The 21,626-nt window shown below is 44.2% G+C and overlaps 1 protein-coding gene across 5 annotated transcripts in view; it reads right to left on the bottom strand.

Moving 5' to 3' along the window:
* The window catches only part of PAXIP1 (PAX interacting protein 1), a 94,647-nt gene that overhangs the window by 39,215 nt on the left and 33,806 nt on the right, over positions 1–21,626 (bottom strand). For 3 of the 5 annotated variants that reach the window (XM_073334575.1, XM_073334577.1, XM_073334578.1), the window contains exons 6-8: positions 13,041–13,676; positions 7,318–8,032; positions 6,468–6,562 (exon numbers count right to left, since the gene is read on the bottom strand). In XM_073334575.1, coding sequence (XP_073190676.1) covers positions 6,468–6,562; positions 7,318–8,032; positions 13,041–13,676 — 1,446 coding nt within the window. The remainder of the gene's footprint in view (positions 1–6,467; positions 6,563–7,317; positions 8,033–13,040; positions 13,677–21,626) is intronic. The other 2 variants (XM_073334576.1, XM_073334579.1) reach the window with 2 other exon arrangements.

The raw sequence follows: 21,626 nt of genomic DNA, 5'->3' as shown, positions 1-21,626 counted from the left end.
CAATGGGACCTGCGGGAAGAGGTGTGGGCTGGCCACCGCTTCCCGCAGCTCCCATTGGCCGGGAACAGTGAACTGCTGCCACTGAGAGCTACGGGCGGCCGTGCCTGCGGACGGTCAATGTAAACAAACTGTCTAGCGGCCAGCCAGTGGATTACCCTGACGAGCTGCGTGCAGCCCGCGGGCCACAACTTGCCCACCATTGTCTCAACAGGACCGGATACAGGAGATGATCCAGTTGGAAATCCTCTGCGAGGACACCAGAAGGCCCTTCATTCTGTCCACTGTCGCGATGAAGAGCTGGGTCGACCTGTGGAAGGGCTTGGTACGCTCCAGGTAAAACCCCAAGGCACGTCTGCAGCCTCCTTTCCTCACTAGTGGTGTGTGGCTTGGGACAAAACACCGGGAGGAAGATCTCCTGGTTGACATAGAAGGAAGACACCACTTTCGGCAGAAAGGCCGGATGGGGTCACAGATTAACTCTGTCCTTGCAAAACACCGTATACGGCAGCTCCGATGTCAGGGCTTTCATTTCTGACACTCGTCTCGGTGATGTTATCGCCACAAGGAAACACTTTCCATGACAGGTGGGAAAGGGAGCAGGAGCCCATAGGCTCAAAGAACAGACCCATGAGCCTAGAAAGAACCAAGCTAAGATCCCACAGTAGCACAGGAGCCCAGACTGGCGGGAAGAGCCTCTCGAGGCCTCTCAGAAATCTGATTGACATGTCGTGCGAGAACACCATCTGACCTTGGATAGGTGGGTGGAAAAAGGAGATGGCCGCAAGATGCGCCATGATGGAAGAGAGGGCCAGTCCCTGGTTCTTAAGATGAAGCAGGTAATGTAAGACAGATTGTAAGGAAGAGCACAACAGAGACAGGTGATGCTCAGGTGCCCAGTGGGAGAACCTCATCCATTTGGTCAGGTAGGTTGCTCTGGTGGAAGGCTTCCCGCTTTCCAGGAGGGAGGACTTGCTGGACCTCATCAGAGCAGGCCTGCTCCTCCGGGTTCAACCATCCAGCATCCATGCTGTGAGGTGGAGGGAGGTGAGGTTGGGATGGAGGAGGTGCCCATGATCTTGCAAAATCAGACATGGTCGGTCAGGAAGGGGCTAGGGAGTGGCTGCTGCTGGGTTCATCAGTGTGCTGAACCAATGTTGGTGTGGCCACGCCATGATGACTGATCATGATGACTTGGGCCTTGTCTCTCTATCTTTTGACAGGACTCTGCTAATGAGCAGGATCGGTGGGAATGCATACATCAGACCCCCCAGCCCCCGCCCTCCAACCATGACAGGAGGAAGGAGTCGGAGAGAGAGCCCTTGCCCAGACCCTGCAGGGAACAGAACTGATGACATTTTCTGTTCTGTCTGGTGGCGAACAGGTCCACTTGCAGAGTTCCCCACCTCTGGAAGGGCATTTGGGCTACCTCTGGATGCAGCAACCATTTGTGGGGAAAGAAAACAGACCTGCTGAAGTGATCTGGTCACGCTGGGGAGGTGACAGGCCTCCAGGTGCTTGATCACGTGCTTGATGCAGAAATCCCACAGTCAGAGAAGCCTCTTGACAGAGCTGAGTAGCATACTCCCCCTTGTCTGCTGATGTAAAACATCGAGGCCGTATTGTGGGTCAATACTCTCACCACCTTGCCTGACAGATGTGTCAGGAAGACCCCGCAGGCCAAATGTACCACTCTGAGCTCCATGATGTTTATGTGCAACATCATCTCCTCCAGAGACCATGTCCCTTGGGTCTGTAGCTCGCCTAGATGCGCTCCTCAACCTATGTCCGAAGCGTCTGATATCAGTTCGACAGAGTGGAGCAGGCTGTCGAACGGAACTCCTTCCAGGACTGCCTTGGGATTGGTCCACCATTGCAGGGAGGTAAGTATCACTGGTGGGACAGTAACAACCTTGTCCAGGTGATCTTTGGACTGGAAATAGACTGTCACCAGCCACTGCTGCAAGGGTTGCACTCTGAGCCTTACATGGTGGACAACATATGTACATGCTGCCATGTGGCCCAGCACATGCAGACATACCTGGGCTGTGGTTAGAGGGAACGCAGAGACCCCCCGCGATGAGGTCCAACATCATCTGGAACCTCTCCTGCTGCAGGAAAGCTCTGGTGCAGGTGGAGTCAAGCACTGCTCCAATTACCTCTATCCTTTGCATCGGAACGAACATTGACTTTGACTTCTTGTCATTCACCAATAGGCCCATGGACTGGCATGTGACCTGTAGCATCACGATGTCCCTTTGGACTGGAGACCTGGAGCGGCCTTTGACCAGACAGTCATCGAGATATGGGTATATTTGAATACCCCGATGCCGGAGGTAAACTGCTACAACCAACATGCACCTGGTAAACATCCTCGGTGCTGTTGCTAGGCCAAAAGGGAGAATGGCAAACTGGTAGTGGTCCAATCCCACTGTGAAGCACAGGAAGCTTCTGTGTACTTGAAAGATCACAATATGAAAGTATGCATCCTTCAAGTCGAGGGCAGCATACCAGTCTCCCGGATCCAGGGAGGGGACGATGGAGGCCAGGGAGACCATGCAGAACTTCAACTTCTTTAGATATTTGTTGAGGTCTCGCAGGTCCAGGATGGGTCTTAGAAAGTACCACGAACAGAATCCCTTGTTCCTGTACTTGCGAGGAACTTCTTCCACCACTCCCAGCTGCAGCAGGCCCTTCACCTCCTATGTGGAGAGACTTTCATGAGAAGTGTCCCTGAAGAGGGACAGGGAAGGGATTGGGGGTTGGGATGAAAGAAACTGGAGGGTATAGCCCTGGGCCTCTGCGTTGAGGACCCAGCGGTCTGAAGTTATTGTGGTCCATGCAGGGAGGAAAAAAGAAAGAAAGGCGGTTGCAGAAACATAGGGAGGATGGATTTGGGGTACAGTCTGGTAGGTCGCCCTCAGACGCACCCTCAAAAAGCTTCCTTGCCACCCTGCCTGTTGTGGTAGGCGCCCAATTGCGTAGAGGGCGGAGGTTGGTGGCTCTGGAGACGTTTGTGGCCTCTGCTCTTCTCATGAGCCATCTCCTGCCTCGGTTGGCTCCTTTGACCCTGGGGTATTGCAGCTTGAACCACTTATGGGCTGGACCTGGGATGTAGAGCCCTAGGATTTTCAATGTAGCATAGGAGTCCTTCAACCTATGTAATTTATTGTCTGTCTACTCATCAAACAGCGCTTGGCCATCAAAGGGAAGGTCCTGTATGGACTGCTGGGCCTCCATCAACAAACCCAAGAGAAGGAGCCAGGAAGCCCTCCACATGGAGATGGCTGAGGCCATGCTGCGTGCCGCGGAGTCCACCACGTCTGAGGCTGCTTGCAGGGCTGCTCTGGCTGCAGCGTTGCCCTCATCGAGAATCGCCCGAAACTCCTTCCTGGTGTCCTCAGGAAGCGAATCCTCAAACTTGGCCATGGCTTGCCACATATTGAAGTCATAACAGCCAAGGAGGGCTTGGTGGTTGGCCACCCTCAAATGGAGGATGAATAAACTTTGCGTCCGAACAAATCTAGCTTCTTTGAGTCTTTATTCTTAGGAGTAGCTCCTGGTTGGCCTTGTCTCTCCCGCTCATTAACAGTCACTACTACCAGGAAGCTTGGGGCCGGGTCGGTATATAAGGACTCATGATCCTTAGCCAGCACCAAGTACTTCCTTTCTGCCCTCTTGGAGATGTGGGGCAGGGATGAGGGGGTCTGCCACAGGGCGTTTGTGATCTTAGACACCCCTTCATGGAGGGGCAGAGGCACCTGGCCAGTGCAGTTGAGCAGAGAACATCGAATAGGGAGTCCAACCGTTCCTCCAACTCCTCCGCCTGGAGCCCCAAGTTAGAGGCAATTCTTTTCAACAGTTCTTGATGAGCCTTAGCATCATCCTGAGGAACTGCGTGAGGGGCCCCCGCAATTGCCTCAACAGGCGAAGATGAGGAGGAAGCTGGTGCCATGGGGTCTGCGTGAGACTGAGGGGTTCTCTCTTCAGGAATGGCCGACTCTGGGGGAGGGCGGGATACCGAGGCCGATGGTTTGTTCGAGGCCCCCGCCACCGCCCTGAGCCCTTGTGAAGGCTGGGTAAAGCCCCATGGGTTACATGGGTACCAGGCAGCCGGCCACTGGCCCTGCGGCCATGGGGTAGTTGGCGGTACCGCTGATGTTGAGGGGACCACCGGTATTGGATTTTGGTCCACCAGCAATGACTCCTGACTGGTGGTGGAGCTCGAGGCCGAGTGGTTGCTCTCAGGTGACCATGAGCGAGTAGATCGGCTATTCCGATCACTGTGGTGCCAATCACTGTTCCTGGAAGGGAAACTCTCCACTCGGGACGAGTCCGTTCTGTGGGTCCTCAGGGACCAGTGATGTTCAGTGAATCAGCGACGGCATTCCAGCGATCTAAGCCTCATGCTGCTCAACCAATACCAAGATCTGGAGCGGGACCGGGAACTGCACTGGGTCAATCTCCATGAAGACCTTCCTCCTGACCTAGGGGATCTGTGTTGCGAGGACGTGTACCGATAACTCCACTCCTGTGACAGACTGTCTTGGGCCCGTGACCAGAGACGAGCCATGGGTGAAGCACTGGGCAGATTTCTATAGACCTGTGCCAGGTCACCGGCGAGGTGCCTCTTAAGTCCTGCAGGCGGTGCCGTCAGTCTGGACACTGGCGAGGGCTTTGCCGAGCTTGCCTCTCTGCCTTCAAGGCCTGGTGGTTCCGTCCCCCACGATGAGGAGTAGTGCCGCTGAGACAGGGAGTTACAGAAAGGACCCAAAGCGGGTTTACCCTTAGACTGGAGTACTGCTGTAGCCGGTGTGGGCGGCTCCAGTAGCACCAGGATATCCTGTGCTGCCTGCAGGGCCTCGGGGATCAACAGGATCTCTAACTGACAAAGGCCCTCATCACTGTCCAGAGTGGCAGCCATGGGTCAGGCAGGCTGGACCGCTCAACCTGAGCTGGGGCCCAACTCCCGGTAGGAGGCATTAAGTCGCCCTCCTCGGGCCTTGGCTCCCCTCTTACCCTCTCCTTCCCCTTGTGGGATGTAGGAGATCTTCCTCTCCCGGTCTTCTTTTGCTGGGGAGGCGGATTAGCGCTGGTCTATCGACGGCGCCGGTGGGGAGCTCTGCACCGACACTGTGGTGCTTGGGGCAGAGTCGGACCTCGACTGCTCTGGTGCCAGAGTCAGAGCCAACTCCATTAGGAGCACTTTGAGATGGATGTCTCTCTTCTCCTTAGTCGGAGGTTTGAAGGACTTGCAGATACAGAACTTGTCACTGATACGCGACTTGCTGAGACTCCTTAAATAACTATTATGCAGATCACTGATGGGCACTGGTTTCTTGCAGCGATTGCAGGGCTTAAGCCTGGGGACCAAACCTAGACTAATTCTCATTCAGGACTAACCAAGTAAATCACTCTAACACTAACACAGTATGGGAAACTTAACTATGTACAACTATATTACAAGAAAAGTTTGAAACACTGAACGAAGTGAAAAAAGCTAGCGGAAGCAGCAGACGTTACAGAACCGTCATTGGTGACAAGAAGGAACTGAGGGTGGGGGGAGCTGGCGGCGTCCCTTATACCGCAGCATGTGCACACCACTCCAGAGGCTGCCAGAGCTGGTCCCCTACGGAAACCACGGAGGGAAAAACTTCTGACACCGGTGCATGTGGCGAGCACACATACCTAATATGGAATGGACATGAGCAAGCACTTGAAGAAGAACTATTAGTATTTGAATGAAAGGGAAGAAACAGACTAGAGTTTACACTTTTTCGCTGAATGACAAAAGATGCATTCTCATCTTTAGAAGTATTAGAAAAACAAATATGTAATAACTATTTGTACTCTTTAGAAAATTGAGCAGGGCTTAGCTATAAAATTAGCTTACAAAATCATGCGTTCAGCCTGGATAGTAAACACAAAGTCCATACAGAACATTCACTGTTAACTGTATTTTATTATGCAAAATTTGATGTGGATGATCTTGGTAACTTTGTCTACAACCTGTCCAGCAGAAGCTCCAAGAAGATCAGCCTCCTCTCAATTAGAAAAGAACAGGGTTAGGTTTTGCCAATATTTATTCATCAGCAAAGGTGAAAATACATTACTCTCCCATCTCATTCACCTCCACCAGATGTGTGTTTCACAGCCTACTTAGGCCCATTTAACAGCTGAAGTTATTATGTGTGCACAACTTGCCAGAAAATGCTAAATCGTGCTGCCAATAGCAGCGTTAACTGAGCCATATTGCATATGTAGCATTTTCTATTCCTGTTTTGTCTGGTTAACTCTGTAGTTTAATATTACTGTTTATATCATAAATTATATAACAAAACATCTGGAATGTGTAACACAAAGTCTGTAGTGTTTTAATACCACAATACTTGCAATCTTTGCATTCTAATGATTTTACTTATCAATCATATTACATTAATTTGGTTCTTTTGAATACGGTGGAATCTTACCCGTTTCCAGGTTGCTAACAGCTGTTTGTCGGACATCTGTTCTGGATAATCAGCAATTGCAAAAACACAGCCCAACAGGAAATATTCTTCTGGAACTAGAACAGTTTGCAGATGAAAGAATAGCAAATTGTAAACTAAAGCAGTTTGGAGGCTACCATTTCAGACCACATTTGTTATATTAAAATTTCCCACTATCAGCTATGGAATAAATGAAATTTGAACGTTCTTTCTTTCTTTTTAAAGAATTTAATGCTCAAAGGTTCTAGAACTGGATACCCCAGACACTGAAGTCCTGCTTATCAACAATTCAGCTCAAGAAGTGTATTTTCCCCTAATGTGAAATGAAAACTACGTCAACCAAGAATTATATGTTGTTCATTTCACATAAACCACCACCAGTCAGATGGAAAAACTTTTCAGCTGATACCAAGACGGTCAGGAGCTGAAACAGAAATCTAGAAGTGAATGGTAATAGAATATCAATTTCTCTCATGAGCCATCTAGTTTCCCCAGCCTTTTGAATATTCTTCCTCAACCTCTCTCTTTTTGAAAATTTCCCTCCCTGCCTCTCAAAAAATAAAATTGTGTTTTGCTTTTGTGTGTACAGTACACATGGACTAACGCTGTAGTCACAGAACAATATATGCATTTAGATGGTAGTGGCGAAAAAAAAACAACCCAGAAAATAAAAATATCTCAATGCGTTCACCTTTCATCGAGTACTGGATAGTCTCTAGTTATTATGTGTTTATAGTAGATTATATTTTTGATCAAGAACAAAATTTTAACCCAACAAACATTTCATATGACTGGCCATCACTGTCAGGATTATAAATCAATCATTACTAACTCTCTAGGGCTGGATCATGTCCAAACAGCTGATGCTGTTGCAGCGGTGGCTGCTGTGGCGGCTGGTGATGTTGCTGTAGTTGCTGGGCAGGCACCTGATGTTGGAGTGGCTGAGATGTTTGAGTCAAATGTTGCGGCGCTTGAGTTTGCAGTTGCTGCTGTTGATGTTGCTGATGTAATCGCTGTAAATGCTGCTGCTGCAATTGCTGTTGCTGAATTTGCTGCTGTTGCTGCTGCAGTTGTTGCTGTTGAATGTTCTGCTGCTGTATTTGCTGTAACTGCTGCTGCTGCAACTGTTGTTGCTGTAACTGATGCAACTGCTGTTGCAAGGCATGCTGCTGTTGGAATTGCAGCTGTTGCTGAGGACGGTGAAGTTGTTGCTGTGGAAACTGTAGCTGCTGTGCAAACTGGTGCTGCTGATGGACTTGCTGTTGCTGTTGCGAAAACTGATGAGGCTGTTGCTGTGGGAAAGGTTGTTGAGGAATCTGTGGTTGTTGCTGCTGCTGCTGCTGTTGCTGCAACTGCATGAGTTGTTGAGGTTGAAGGTGTAAAAGAGGGTGGTGCTGTTGCTGCTGTGTTTGATGCTGTTGTTGTAATAAATGTGTTTCTGGAGTTAATTTCACTTGGCTAAACAACACGGCGTTTGTATGTCCCTGTTGGCTATGGTTTACTTGTTGTTCTAAACTTTTTGTAGGTGCTGAAAGGGACTGCAAGATCTAGAAAACAAAGATTAATGGTGTGACCTTTCAGATATAAAAATATAAACAACAAATTTGAAAAATATTTAGCTTTTAAAAAAATGAATATAATATGCCTATGTTTTACATACCTTTCAAAGTAAACAAAATCCTTCATTTATGTGTGTTATTATATCATCACTATTAGAGCATTCAAAAATGGAAAGAGCATATTTAAAGGAATAATTGCACTACAAATGGAATAGCTAAACTGTAAAGAAAACATGAAAGTGGAAATAACTCCAAAAATCTGTGCAGAAAGTCCCAACTGTCTAGGTTGTTTGGGAAGGGGAATTCAGCACAGGCCACCTTTTTCCCTCCAAAAATCTTTTTGTGGGCATCCAAAAATGGATCATGCTGTAACAGCACAAATGCTAGCAGTTGCAATGCAGTCAAAGGACGTTGTGATGTTATGAAACTATCTATTCTGATATGGCCTTTACAAAAAAGTTTAAAAGCTGCTAAAATATGAGGGGGATTTCTTTTTAAACTTAGTATGTCTATATTAATGGCAACAGTCATATACCTCTGGGGCTTAATTTTCATTTTGTACTTTGCAGTTCACAATTAAGAAAGACTGCCTCACACTTAACAGAAGTCCAGATACCATATATATTTAATTTTGTTAAAAAAAGGTACTCCATAACAGAAAAACTATGCAAACTGTCAATAATACCAAAATGTGTACTAAAACAGCAGATACTTTTCTAACATTAATAAATCATAGAATATCAGGGTTGGAAGGGACCTCAGAAGGTCATCTAGTCCAACCCCCTGCTCAAAAGCAGGACCCATCCCCAATTAAATCATCCCAGCCAGGGCTTTGTCAAGCCTGACCTTAAAAACTTCTAAGGAAGGAGATTCCACCACCTCCCTAGGCAACGCATTTCAGTGTTTCACCACCCTCCTAGTGAAAAGGTTTTTGCTAATATCCAACCTAAACCTCCCCCACTGCAACTTGAGACCATTACTCCTTGTCCTGTCCCCTTCCACCACTGAGAATAGTCTAGAACCATCCTCTCTGGAACTACCTCTCAGGTAGTTGAAAGCAGCTATCAAATCCCCCCCAAATAATCAACTTCAAAAAGCCACAGAAAGATACAGTAGTCTCCATGAACTACTAATCTACAAATTTCATAAAAGTCTTTCAAAACACGAAATATTCATGAAGAGGAATTTAGAAGTTATACTGAAACAATCAAAACTGGTTTATTGGACTACTTCACTAAACAAAATCTGAATTTACTGATGAAAAAAGACTAAAATAAATCGTATTTAAAGATGGCAAATTAAGATGATAAACTATCCTGTTCCCCCGGCTTTCTTGTTTAGTTCTTTAGTATCTGAAAAAATCCGATATTGTGTCCAAAAAAAAAAAAAGAAGAAGAAGAAGGGAAGGTCAGGAAGCCCACTTTCATTTTTGTTTAATACATTTTCACTTTTGGCGCTTCTGTGACTTCAGTCTTCCCATACAATAGTAGACAGAAATGCCTTCTGTGCTGGCGCCAGCCATCTTACTCAATGCAGCACAGTTTATGAGGGCCAGCAACCATCACAGTACCCACAAGCCAAAAGCAAACATCCCTTGTTAAAAGAGATGCCACTACTCAGGGCCGGTACTTCATTTGGTGTCAGGACTGATCAGCAGGCAGTGCAGAGCTGCCCATAAGAGACAGTTATGTGGGCCTATCACTTCAAGATTCTGAACATATCAACAGATAATGAATTAAATTAATGAATTTTGTCCTCCCAAATTCCCTGTTAGATACAAAAATACAATTACCCCAGAAAAGATACAATTACCCCATTTTACGGATGGGAAACTGAAACATAGAGGAATTAAATAATTGTCTCACGGATGCATGGGAAGCTTGTGCCAGAACCAAGCACTGAACCTAAATCTCTCGAGCCCCAGTTTTGTATCTTAAGCACAGAACCATCCTTCTTTCTAGAAGCAAATCCTTTTGAGATGACCTCCCGCACAAAGTCTTCACTACAGTAAATTTTATTATAAACATTTTTTAAAAAAATCTCTGAGATTGTACAAGATGCAGCGGGAAGAGGGAAAACAAGAATTCTAGTGGAAGGGAAATTAAAAGCACAGCCAGCATTAGATTTTCCGTTTCAAATCAAACAGAAAAACACAGAAAATCTTAAAGGTCTGATCCTCCTGTCTTACACAAGATCCCCATTAATATCAATGGCAGTTTTTGCATAAGGGCTGCATAACTGGTCCCAGTTGTGAAACACATATCAGCAACATCAGTTAAAATCTGACATAGACAGACTCATAGGTTAAAATGAAAGTTTAAGTGAAATTTGCATTAGTTATATTTGGTTGTTCTACTGCTACAAAAGAGGGAAAAAACATCTATTTTAAAAAGTTGCTTAGTGTCTTCAAAAGCCAAATTATTAAAAAGACCTGCTTGTACATGCATTGTTGTGTATGCATGTGCAATTGAAAGCCAGATACCGGCACAAGCAGAAAGCCAAGGAGACACCTAATGATCTACACACACGTGTCTCATTTACTCAAGCGATCAACAGTTAAGCATGCACAAAAACTTAGGACTGCAACCTTGTGTGTGCATCTCATGCCTCTTCAAATATTATATATAGGTCTAATTTACCTTTGCAAATAAAAACAATTGAGAATTTAGCACGTCATTCCATTTTTCATTTTGTCTGATAGTGCGTAGCCAATGTTATGTGGTATGCACTGCTCTGCCCACCAATGGAAAGGCTGTCAGACATCGTAGGCCCCTTCTGATTCCATCTTAAAAGGAGAAGATGGGGCTAGGACAGCGGTCCTCAATCGGGGTACCTGTACACCTGGGGGTACGCAGAGGTCTTCCAGGGGGTATATCAACTCATCTAAATCAGTGTTTCTCAACCTGGGGGGGCTGCGACCCCCCCCAAGAGTTGCGGGACAGGTTTAAACAGGTGGCAAGTGCAGGGCTGGCATTAGGGCGTGGCAAGCAGGGCAACTGCCTGCAGCCCCACACCACAGGGGGCCCCACGAAGCTAAGTTACATGCTTCAGCCCAAGACTGCAGGGCTCAGACTTCAGCCCCACACAGCGGGGCTTGGGCTTCAGGGGTACGGTAGTTTGGGAAGACTGAGAACCACTGGGGTAGGATTTATTATACATTAAAAATATTACATTTGTTCCTCAATCCCTTCTCATTTGTTTATCTTATCCACCTGTTATATCTTTTAAACTGTAAGCTCCTTGGGACAGTGACTGTTATGTGGTCTATGTTTGTGTAGCAGTTCGCAACAATGGATCCTGACCTCACGGAGGCCTCTAGAGGCTATAATATAAACATTACATAATAATAAGCACACACAGAGAGGATAGCTTTGGAAGGATCCTAGTATGCAAGGAGATCTGTATATTGATTCCCTCCTCATCCAAGCACAGAATCCAAAAGGTCCCATAGTCTGCAGGACACACAGCAAACAAAGGTTATATTTCAAGATGTGGGGCAAAACTCTCAGAAGTGCCTAAGTGACCTATGAGCCCTAGTCCCATTTTCTAAATTGACTTAGGCACATGGGAGCTTTCAATGTGATTTAGGTTCCTGAGTGACTCAGTCATTTCTGAATATGGGATGTGCCTTCGTATGTCACTTGGGGTCTGTCTACCCTGCAATGCAAGCCCAGGGTTCAAACTCGGGTTCAAGGCAAAGCACCCATCTGTCCACACAAATTGTGCTAACCCAAAGGTGAGACCCAGGGTCCCAGGACCCCATCGGGGTGGGAGAGTTCGAGCCTGAGTCAAACTGGGATCCAGGGTTCAAGCCCTATCACTTTGTAGTTTAGATGCAGCTCCACCGGACTTGTACTCTGGAAGACTACCAAAAGTATCCCATGATCCCATGATCCCATGGGCTGACTTTCTTTGTGCTCTAGATAGTCAAGTTTGATGGACAGTCAAGTTTTCCCACACTGCACCATGAGAAAAGGGCTAGAGCGGCCACATTTTGGGAGGGCACTATGAAGTCTGGGATATGGATGATTGGACTCAGTCCTGTATAATGCAGTGTAGACTCTAGAGCCCCTAGTTTTGGAACCAGTTACAAATAAGCGTAGATGCTCAGGCCCTAGGTTAACAAACCCAGGTCTGCTTACTTGAGTTCCACTAACCCTGGACTTACACTGACGTGTAGACATACCCTTAGGCACTTTTGAAAGTTTTACCCTGGTCCAACTGTTGCATATTCAAGTACAATTATCTGAATAAAATTCACTGTCTATAAGAGTCAAATAAATTCACCAGCACCTTGCCTTTCCCCACTTCCATCCTTTCAACATGCATTCACTGAAATCTAGTAGTGTGTTTATTTCAATGCATAATCACTCATTTCATATTCTTTTCTAGAAGAACTAGATTAACCATAGCTATTTTACACCAAAACTATGTGGATTGCACTGGAGATAGAACTTCTAAATTAGGACTTTTGCAACTGTACCTTGACTGTACTGCATCGCAATTTAACATTACTCAGTAGTACTAAACACTGAAAATGCACAATATGAATCAAACTGCAGCTCTTTGAGAGAACCATCAACTTTAAAAATTTTCTGAGTATAGTACATGGCAATTTATTGCACTGAATAAAAGTACTGAAGGACACAAAGTTTGGTTTAATAAACAGGGTAACTAGTTTGAAGACTGTGAATCACTTTGTGCTCCTGCCAACAGTGAAAGTGCCTAATATGAATCTTGGTATCAAATGCTGGAGTTAAATCCTGATTTTTGTAATATCACTATATTCCACCAGTCCACAAATTTTTCCTTTTGTAATGCTAAAATACTAATGAATAGGTTTACTACTGGGGCAAAGTTTAATCTAGCTGTATGTAATCTCTATGTAATCTGGGAATATTTTACCCCCCTTATCATATTTTGAGGATTTTGAAAGGAAACAAAGTTCTTTAAAATGTTAGCCCAATATTTTGTAAATTAAAAATCCAACACTTACATGTGCTACATTTGATGGTCTATTAATCTGCTGAATATCAGCACTATTAGTAATGTTTCTTAATGTCCGCACTGCTGGACTCCACGTAGTCATCATTTCTGGTCGTTCAGAGCCTTGGGTACCTTGAACGGAAGCCATAATATTACCTCTGATTTCCGGAGGCAAAATATTGCCTGGTACTGGTGGGACATTGGCACATAAATTAATTAACCCAGAATCCTTGCCTTGAGGCAACCTGCGCTTGGCTGCAGCTGTCTGTGGGACTTCAGCTGGTGTCCAGTTCAAATTCCTTTCTTGCTTTTCAGGAGAGGAATCTGAGGAATCATCAAACATCAATTCCCCTTTTGTTTTATCAGCACTAATAGATTTTGGTGAAAATGCCTGGTCACCCAAAGGGGATCCTTCTCGAGATGATGCTGGGCTTGATAATTTTTCATCAGTACTAGCTTCATTTTGAGAATCTTGTTCTTCATTTTCTGCGTCTTCCTCTTCCTCCTCCTCTTCCTCCTCATATATAATTAGACGTGGATGATAGGATATCTCTTCTTTTTTAGCTTTATCAGATATAGAATCTAGTACCCAATCAGGTGTCACAATTTTAATGCTCTCTCGTTTACAAGCGCATTCATATTTTTCCTGTGGACGAGGCATAAGAAAAGACTATAAATAAAATGTATTAGGTATCCCCTCCCACATATAACTAGACAAGATTTAATTAATTCTAGTGATATGAATAAATATTAGCTCTGAATATGATTTCATATACACTTAGCCGACACCATCACTATCCACTTTTATCTTGGTATCACAGTGTACATGACTACAATGGAATCTGTAAAACAGCAACAACTGAACATTTACGAATTACACTTTAACAAAACCCAAACTAAGAACCAAGAAAGAAGTGATGAGACATATTAAGTCAAGTAAGGCAACTGCTTTCAAACAACCAACTCTTACCCTTTCAGTTGAAATCTATTAAAACTCATCTCACGAAAGCTTATGCTCTAATAAATTGGTTAGTCTCTAAGGTGCCACAAGTCCTCCTTTTCTTTTTGCGAATACAGACTAACACGGCTGTTACTCTGAAACCTGTCATTAAAACTCATGTAATTATTCATTCACTTATGGATGCACTTTAACAACTGCCATGTCATTAGTTTGTTATGCCATTAGCTTTAAAAATATGGTCAATAACCGTGACAGTGACATTTTTAAATAAAAGACCACTCTTGCTGAGAAGTGGTGCTGAATGGTTCTCATCCTGAGTAAAAGGATCCAAACTATTCAGAAGATATATCAATCTGTTGGATGATAACATCCAGTAACCTCTCTTACCATAGTGTGGCCTGCGTTACACTAAAATATTAGGTCGACCAAGCTATGTCACTGAGCGGTGTGAAAAATCCACATCCTGAGTGGAGTACTTAAGTCAAACTAACCCTGGTGTAGACAGAGCTAGGTCAATGGAAGAATTCTTCCATCAACCTAGCTACTGCCTGTTGGGGAGATGGACTACCTATGCCGATGGGAGAACTCTTCCCTTTGACGTAGACAGTGTAGACACTGAAGTGTTACAGCAGCACAGCTACAGTTGTGCCATTGTAGTGTTTCAAGTGTAGACAGGCCCTAAAACTCAACAGTCACTGGTGGCATATATTAGTCATCAGATTTTAATATTAACTTAAAATAAAAAAGACAGTAAATTAGAACTTCATATGGCCACACATAATAAAAGTGTGTAACAAATTACAATATAATTTCTTCAGACAAGGGACTTGCATTAAAAACTAATTCAAAACCATATTTTAAAAACGAGCACCATTTTTATTTTTCAAAGTCCAAGTATAATCTGAACAATTTTTTAAACAGTTCCATTCTTGACCAATCATAACTTGGCAAAAGACATTTTCAAACTTAAAATATTTAGCCTCTGGATTGAAAGAAAGCATAAGAATTTTCAACTGCCAAAGGTAAATGTTTTAAAAAAGTTATAGGTAACTGCAGGTTCAGAGGACAAGTGCCTTCTCAAGCTTAATCGGAGCACTGCAATAATATAAAACAGCTCCTTAATTAGCTACTCCTGTCTGCTATTAAACACATATTTCTCCTCTCTTGGAGTGGAGAATTTCTTTTGTTGTTCACAGTTCGATTTCTCTGTATCTAGTGAACGTGTAGGCTCTTCCAAATGGAAGAGAGAAAAACAGATCAAAACCGAAGTTGTCACAAGCACATTATGTTTTCCACAATGTTTTATAAAGCTGTACAGTGCAAAATCTGGAAACTAGTTTAATAAGTTTAATTTATAATGCATCAAGACCAAATATAACTGAAATAAATGTAATTTGAACCTAGTTCTCCACAAGATAAGTGAAACCAATACTGATCAGACTGTACCTATTGATGTTTTAAAGTATTAACATCAGTATCACCATAAGAAAACGTTGAAGAAAACCAAAATCTGGCATGTCTCTGAGTTGGAAATACCAATTACTCAATGTTCACTTTATTATTAATGGAAAAGTCCAATATATGAATCATAAGTGTGTTCATGCAAACTAAACTGTGAACTTAAACATTACATTTTAAATAAGACAGGTAAACGAATCACCAATATCCAACAAGGGTTGTTAGGCTTTAAAAGCAATCCAGCACTGATATAATTGCTCTGTGTGTGCGTGCGCACGCATATAAAAAAAAAATCTAGCACTGTCGTCACATTCTAGATATTTTCAAAAGGGACCTAAATGAAGTTAGGCATTCAACTAGTGGGAGTTTGGTCCCTAGCATTCCTATACTCCTTTGAAAAACTCAGGCTAAAAGTATATTTTGCATCTCTTTTCTCCATTCTTTGGTGGTCTTGTATATTCAGACTGTATCTCTTCAAGGCAGGGGCTCTCTATTTCTATGTATTTTTAAAGCACCTGGTACATTCAAATTATGATCCTGATTGGGACCTTTGGATGCTACCGAAATAAAATAAAAATAACTATATTAAAAATCCTAAACATAATCCGAAAGACTTTTTTTTAAAATCAACTAATTGTGAGGTTAATATGCTAACTGTCCCAACCACTAGAAGTAAGAGGGCCACTCAACACTGATTTCAAACAAACATTTTCCTCACTTATTAGATCACAGATTGCTGTCTCCCATGCCAAATGATACCTGTACCATGAGACTGTTGACATCAGAGCCACAAAGGAACCTTAGTGGATCTTATAGCTAGCCTAAGAGGATCGAGTATTCTTCTCATATGACATGATGCAGCTTTTCATTTCATTATTTTAAATCCCCAAAGGTGTAAACTGTTAAATTTTTTAAAATTTGTGTGTGTGCGCGTGCAAAACCTGACCTTCTACAGGCTGGCTCCATGCTCCAGCACAGTGCTGTAGAAGTTGTGACATCACCAACATAAGCAATGCTGGGGCATCACTTGGAAAAAGGGGCCAACAATCTATTATTTTGTGGGACTTGAAAACAAAGACAAATTCAAAAATCAGTTATGTGCTACAGGCTCTCTTAAACCTCCTACGTGGGGCTTTTAACACACAATCCTACATTAAGTTGTTGCTTTTAAGAGTATTGTATTTAAAACAAAGTGCAATTTGGTTTGGTGAGCCTCAGTATTTTAAAGGCATTGTACAAAATAGATTTAAGATTCACATTAGAACTATATTGATAATGTGACCATATCTGCGAGTGGAGCTGCTATGCAAAAACAAACTAGCAAGTATTTTAAGAACACAGTGAACCTATAAAATAACTAAGCCCACACTGCTAAAAGACCAAATGTGTAATAAAAACCTTTGGACAAATCCATGAGGCTCTAAACTACACCACACTTCCTACCATAGAATTAAGCAACAGACATCCTATCGTCTGTGGCCAATAAAACTGTTCAAATCAGCAGGACAGTCACACTTGTGCAGGAAGTTGCCGTATTCAGATTTAATGCTACTATTAGTTAGTCTGCTTTATTTTCTGGGGTGTGCAGACTGTCAAGATTATACTTAACAGTCTTTCTAAAACAAAGATGGGCTGCAATGGAGACACTTTGACCTGTTCCATGGGAGGCTTAAGCAACAGCAGACTAATTAAAGGAATTAGGGCACCTCTCTTCCTTTGTGATCATTCTCACTTCAGACTCAAAGTACAAAAAACAAATTGGACACAGAGTACATGATTTTCATTCCAAACCTCATGGAATCTCACTGTGCAAATAACTCTCTCAGGTGCAAATAACTTCAGGAGAAATTTAAGTCATTCAGATATTCAAGCACTTAATTTGTACCTCAACTAACAGTGGCCACAAAATTACAACCCCAAAATGGATGCCACTTTTTGAAAATCTAGCACCGAATATTCATTCCATGGTTCCGATTTTGCTGAATTAGTCGTGAGGACTAAAGAACATAAGATCCTGGGTATCTGAAGGATCCCTAAAAGGGGTACATAGATGAAAGTAAAGGGGAGAGAGAGAGAGAGAGAGACACACACACACACACTCCTCAAAATGAAATCTAGACAGTGCAACCAAGGGAAGTAATGGTAACATCCTATTGCTTAAAGCACTTAAATTACATTTTACAATATGCTAATAAGTGTGCTACTATATTATCCTCAGCCTCTCAGATCTCCCCTTCCACCAGCAGAAGCCAGAACAGCTCTATCTGGGGGATAGGTCATTTTCAAGTGTACCAGATTTTGCTAGTCATTAGAACATAAGAATGTAAGACCGGCCATACTGGGTCGGACCAAAGGACCATCTAGCCCAGTATCCTGTCTTCTGACAGTGACTAATGCCAGGTGCTTCAGAGGGAATGAACAGAATAGGCAATCATCAAGTGATCAATCCACTGTTGCCCATTCCCAGCTTCTGGCAAATGGAGGCTGGGGACACCATCGCTGCCCATTCTGGCTAATAGCCATAGTTCCATACCTCAGCAGAATTAGCCTGCCTCTGCCACAGCATGTTTGCCGACTGGCACAGACACATAGGCTTTAGACGAGAGAAAAGTGCATCAGGCGGGAAGCCAGGACCACAAATTCAAAACTCACTCTTCTACTCATTATTGTTTACATTTCTCTCTATTAGGCCTGTACTCCTACCTCAGTATCAGCCCTCCCCAACAACACTGATTTTACAAATAAGTTAACTGTGGAAATGTAGAAGGTCACTTCAGACAGAGCTCAGAACAGGACTTAGGTCTCTAACAGAGCAAACAAGTCTCAGTCATACTGCCTTACAAACCCCATGTGCCAAATCTGAGGATAACTCAAGAATTAGAGGTCTGTGCTAGGGATCTGAAGGTCCAGAGTTCAAATCCAGTTTACAGTCCATACGAAGAGTCCTTACGACTGCAAATGATGGCATCTGATTTTTCCAGCTCTCATTTTTAAACACAGTTTATTTAATTCACAGTGAGAAAACTTCCTTTAAAACTGAATTTATAGTTAAAAATCCATTATAATCTATAATGGTACAATACATAACAAAATACAGGCGCCTCATGTTTAACAGTCTGTTACACATTTCTATTGCTTGTATTGCACACTGGTAGACTGGATGGTTGAGAGTCACGGTCCCGGTTCACCACACTCCACTCCTACCCAAATCTATAAGGGAGCCATTGTTAAAATATTAGCTCAGCAGCTTCGCCTCTTACATTGCTCATGTTGGGGCACAGCACCAGCAGGAGACATTCTGGATTGGCCTAAAAGCTATAGCTCCTTTTCCTCCACCAGCAATAACAGCCTTTCACACCCACGCCAACTTCCTGACATCAGACTTTTACAAACAGATCTATGGTCACTTTACAGATGAACAGCTCTCTCTTCCAAATTGTGCACATTACTCGTCTACATAACCATGCATTGTTGTTTCTATTATCCCTGCCTCACCCCAATTCCCACAAGCCTGCTGCCTCTTACCTTTAATGAATTAGTTTGTACACATTTTGGGGTAACGTCTTTTATAGCTCCCTGCACAACTAGGGCCTCTGGGTGCTACTGTAACACAATTAGCATCCCAACCTACCCTAGTCCAAGTTATTCTACTCCTAAAGCAAACCTCAACCTCCCTGCCCACCATGTTTCTCTCCATCATGCTCTCCCTATTTCCATTCTATTTACTCTCTTTCATAATAGAAGAGGATGTTCAATTAAATTGAATGACTTATTTAAAACGGATAAGAGAACAATCTGTGGGCCTCACCCCCACAAGATATCAGAGGCCAAGCATTCAATAGGATTCAAAAAAGGATTGTACAGATAATAAGGATACTACATTTACATTAATAGAATTAAATACCAGAAAGGATATAAACCCTCATGCCCAGGACCTAAGGAAGATACCGCTTGTATAAGTCAGCTAACCCATAACTGCTCACTATGGAGTTTCTTACCCCTTCCTCTGAAGTATCTTGTTCTGGCCACTGTCACAAATCAGATGCTGGTCTAGATGGACTACTAGTCTGATACAGTATGGCAATTCCTACAATCCTATTTCCTCCATCAACTTCTCTTTCCATCCCTTTGGTCTCCTTCTCCCTGTCCCAACTTTCTACTTCTCCCTTGATCTCTATTTCCCTTTCTTACTTCCTTTCATTCCCCCTCTCCCCACTCACTGCCACCTCATTTTAAACATCCCTCCACCACCACATAGAGACAGGAAGACCTCTACAAACCCAAAATAAAGGTGAACGTGGAACCCTCAAAAGCAAACTCATGTTACATTTGTAAGCCTTATCCCCATGACCCCTACCTGCCACCTTTTTGTTTGTCTCCCTTTATGTTGTTATCTTTACATGGAAAGGCACAGAAATGACTTTTTGTGTGTTTCTGTGGAGTGCCTGACAGAGTTCTGGGCATTATGTATAAAAGGTATGACAAAGTTCCTCCTCTGCCCTGGTGGGTCCTGCGCTTATTGGCGGATTTTCTTGCCTCAGAGGTTCACGGCAGCTCTCAGTTTGGCCACTTTCGTGGCTCAAATCTGCCGTTCACTCAGATAGCCTCATCACTGGCCAGCATGGGGAAAGGAAGAACAACAATCCCTGCAGTCTCTGCTGATCCACCTAGTGGATCGGGGAACAGGCTAGAGACCTTCCCCCCTGGTGGAACCCACAGTCCAGGTCAACTCCTCTGATATCAAGTATGGAGTTGGGGGGATGGAGGGAACCCGGGCCCGTCCTCTACTCTAGGTTCCAGCCCAGGGCCCTGTGGATTGCAGCTGTCTACAGTGGCTCCAGTAACAGCTACGTGACAGCTACAACTCCCTGGGCTACTTCCCCATGGCCTCCTCCCAACACCTTCTTCATTCTCACCACAGGACCTTCCTCCTGATGTCTGATAATGCTGTACTCTTCAGTCCTCGAACAGTAGGTATTCTCACTCTCAGCTCCTCGCACCTCTTGCTCCCAGCGCCTTACATGCACACCACAAACTGAAGTAAGCTCCTTTTTAAACCCAGGTGCCCCGATTAGCCTGCCTTAATTGATTCTAGCAGCTTCTTGATTGGCTGCAGGTGTTCTAATCAGCCTGTCTGTCTTAATTGTCTCCAGAAGGTTCCTGATTGTTCTGGAACCTTCCCTGTTAGCTTAACCTTAGGAAAAGGGACCTACTTAACCTGGGGCTAATACATCTGCCTTCTATTACTTTCCTGTAGCTATCTGGCCTGACCCTGTCACATATCCCCCCACTCTGCTCAACACTACGGGGTTGGGCAACTTGGGATGACAGGCAGTGTACTCAAGACAAGCCATCTGCATTGCCATGGTGGCTTCCAGCCCGATGTTGTATGGTGAATTGGAAAGGTTGTAGGGACTGGAACCATCTGGTCACCCTTGTGTTCTTCTCTTTATTTCGCTGCATCCACTAGAGGGGTGCATGGTCGGTCACAAGGGTAAACCGTCGTCCCAGAAGGTAATAACGTAGTTTTTCCATGGCCCATTTCACAGCTAGGCTCTCTCTTTCAACCACGGCATACTTCTGCTCTCTCGGGAGGAGTTTCCTGCTGAGGTAGAGGATTGGGTGTTCTTCATCTCTGACCATCTGCGACAGGACAGCTCCCACTCCTACTTCAGATGCATCTGTTTGTAAAATGAATTCTTTGTTGAAGCCTGGGGCTATAAGCATGGGGTTACTGCAGAGGGCTGTCCCTAGATCCATGAATGCTTTCTCTGCGACATCTGTCCACTTCACCATGTCTGGACCCCGGTCTTTTATCAGGTCAAGGGACTCACCCTGGTAGCAAAATGGGGAACAAATTGTCGGTAGTACCCCACCACACCCAGGAATGCCCGGACTTGCTTTTCTGATTCGGCCGGGGCCAATTTTGGATAGCCTCTAGTTTGTTTAGTTGGGGCTTGACCATGCCCTTTCCTACAATGTAGCCAATGTATTTAGCCTTGGCTAGCTCTATAGCACACTTGGCTGGGTTGGCTGTGAGGCCAGTCCGTTTTAGCGTGTCCAGAACCGCTTCCACCTTTCCTAAGTGGGCTTCCCAGTCGGGGGTGTGAATAATCACATCATGCAAGTATGCCACTGCATAACTGGTATGGGGCCATAGGAGCTTGTCCATAAGAT

Source organism: Lepidochelys kempii, chromosome 2, assembly GCF_965140265.1.
Source record: "Lepidochelys kempii isolate rLepKem1 chromosome 2, rLepKem1.hap2, whole genome shotgun sequence".
Taxonomy (NCBI): Eukaryota; Metazoa; Chordata; order Testudines; family Cheloniidae; genus Lepidochelys; species Lepidochelys kempii.
The sequence above is the reverse complement of the archived record's forward strand: the minus strand, read 5'-3'. Positions and strand labels throughout refer to the sequence as shown.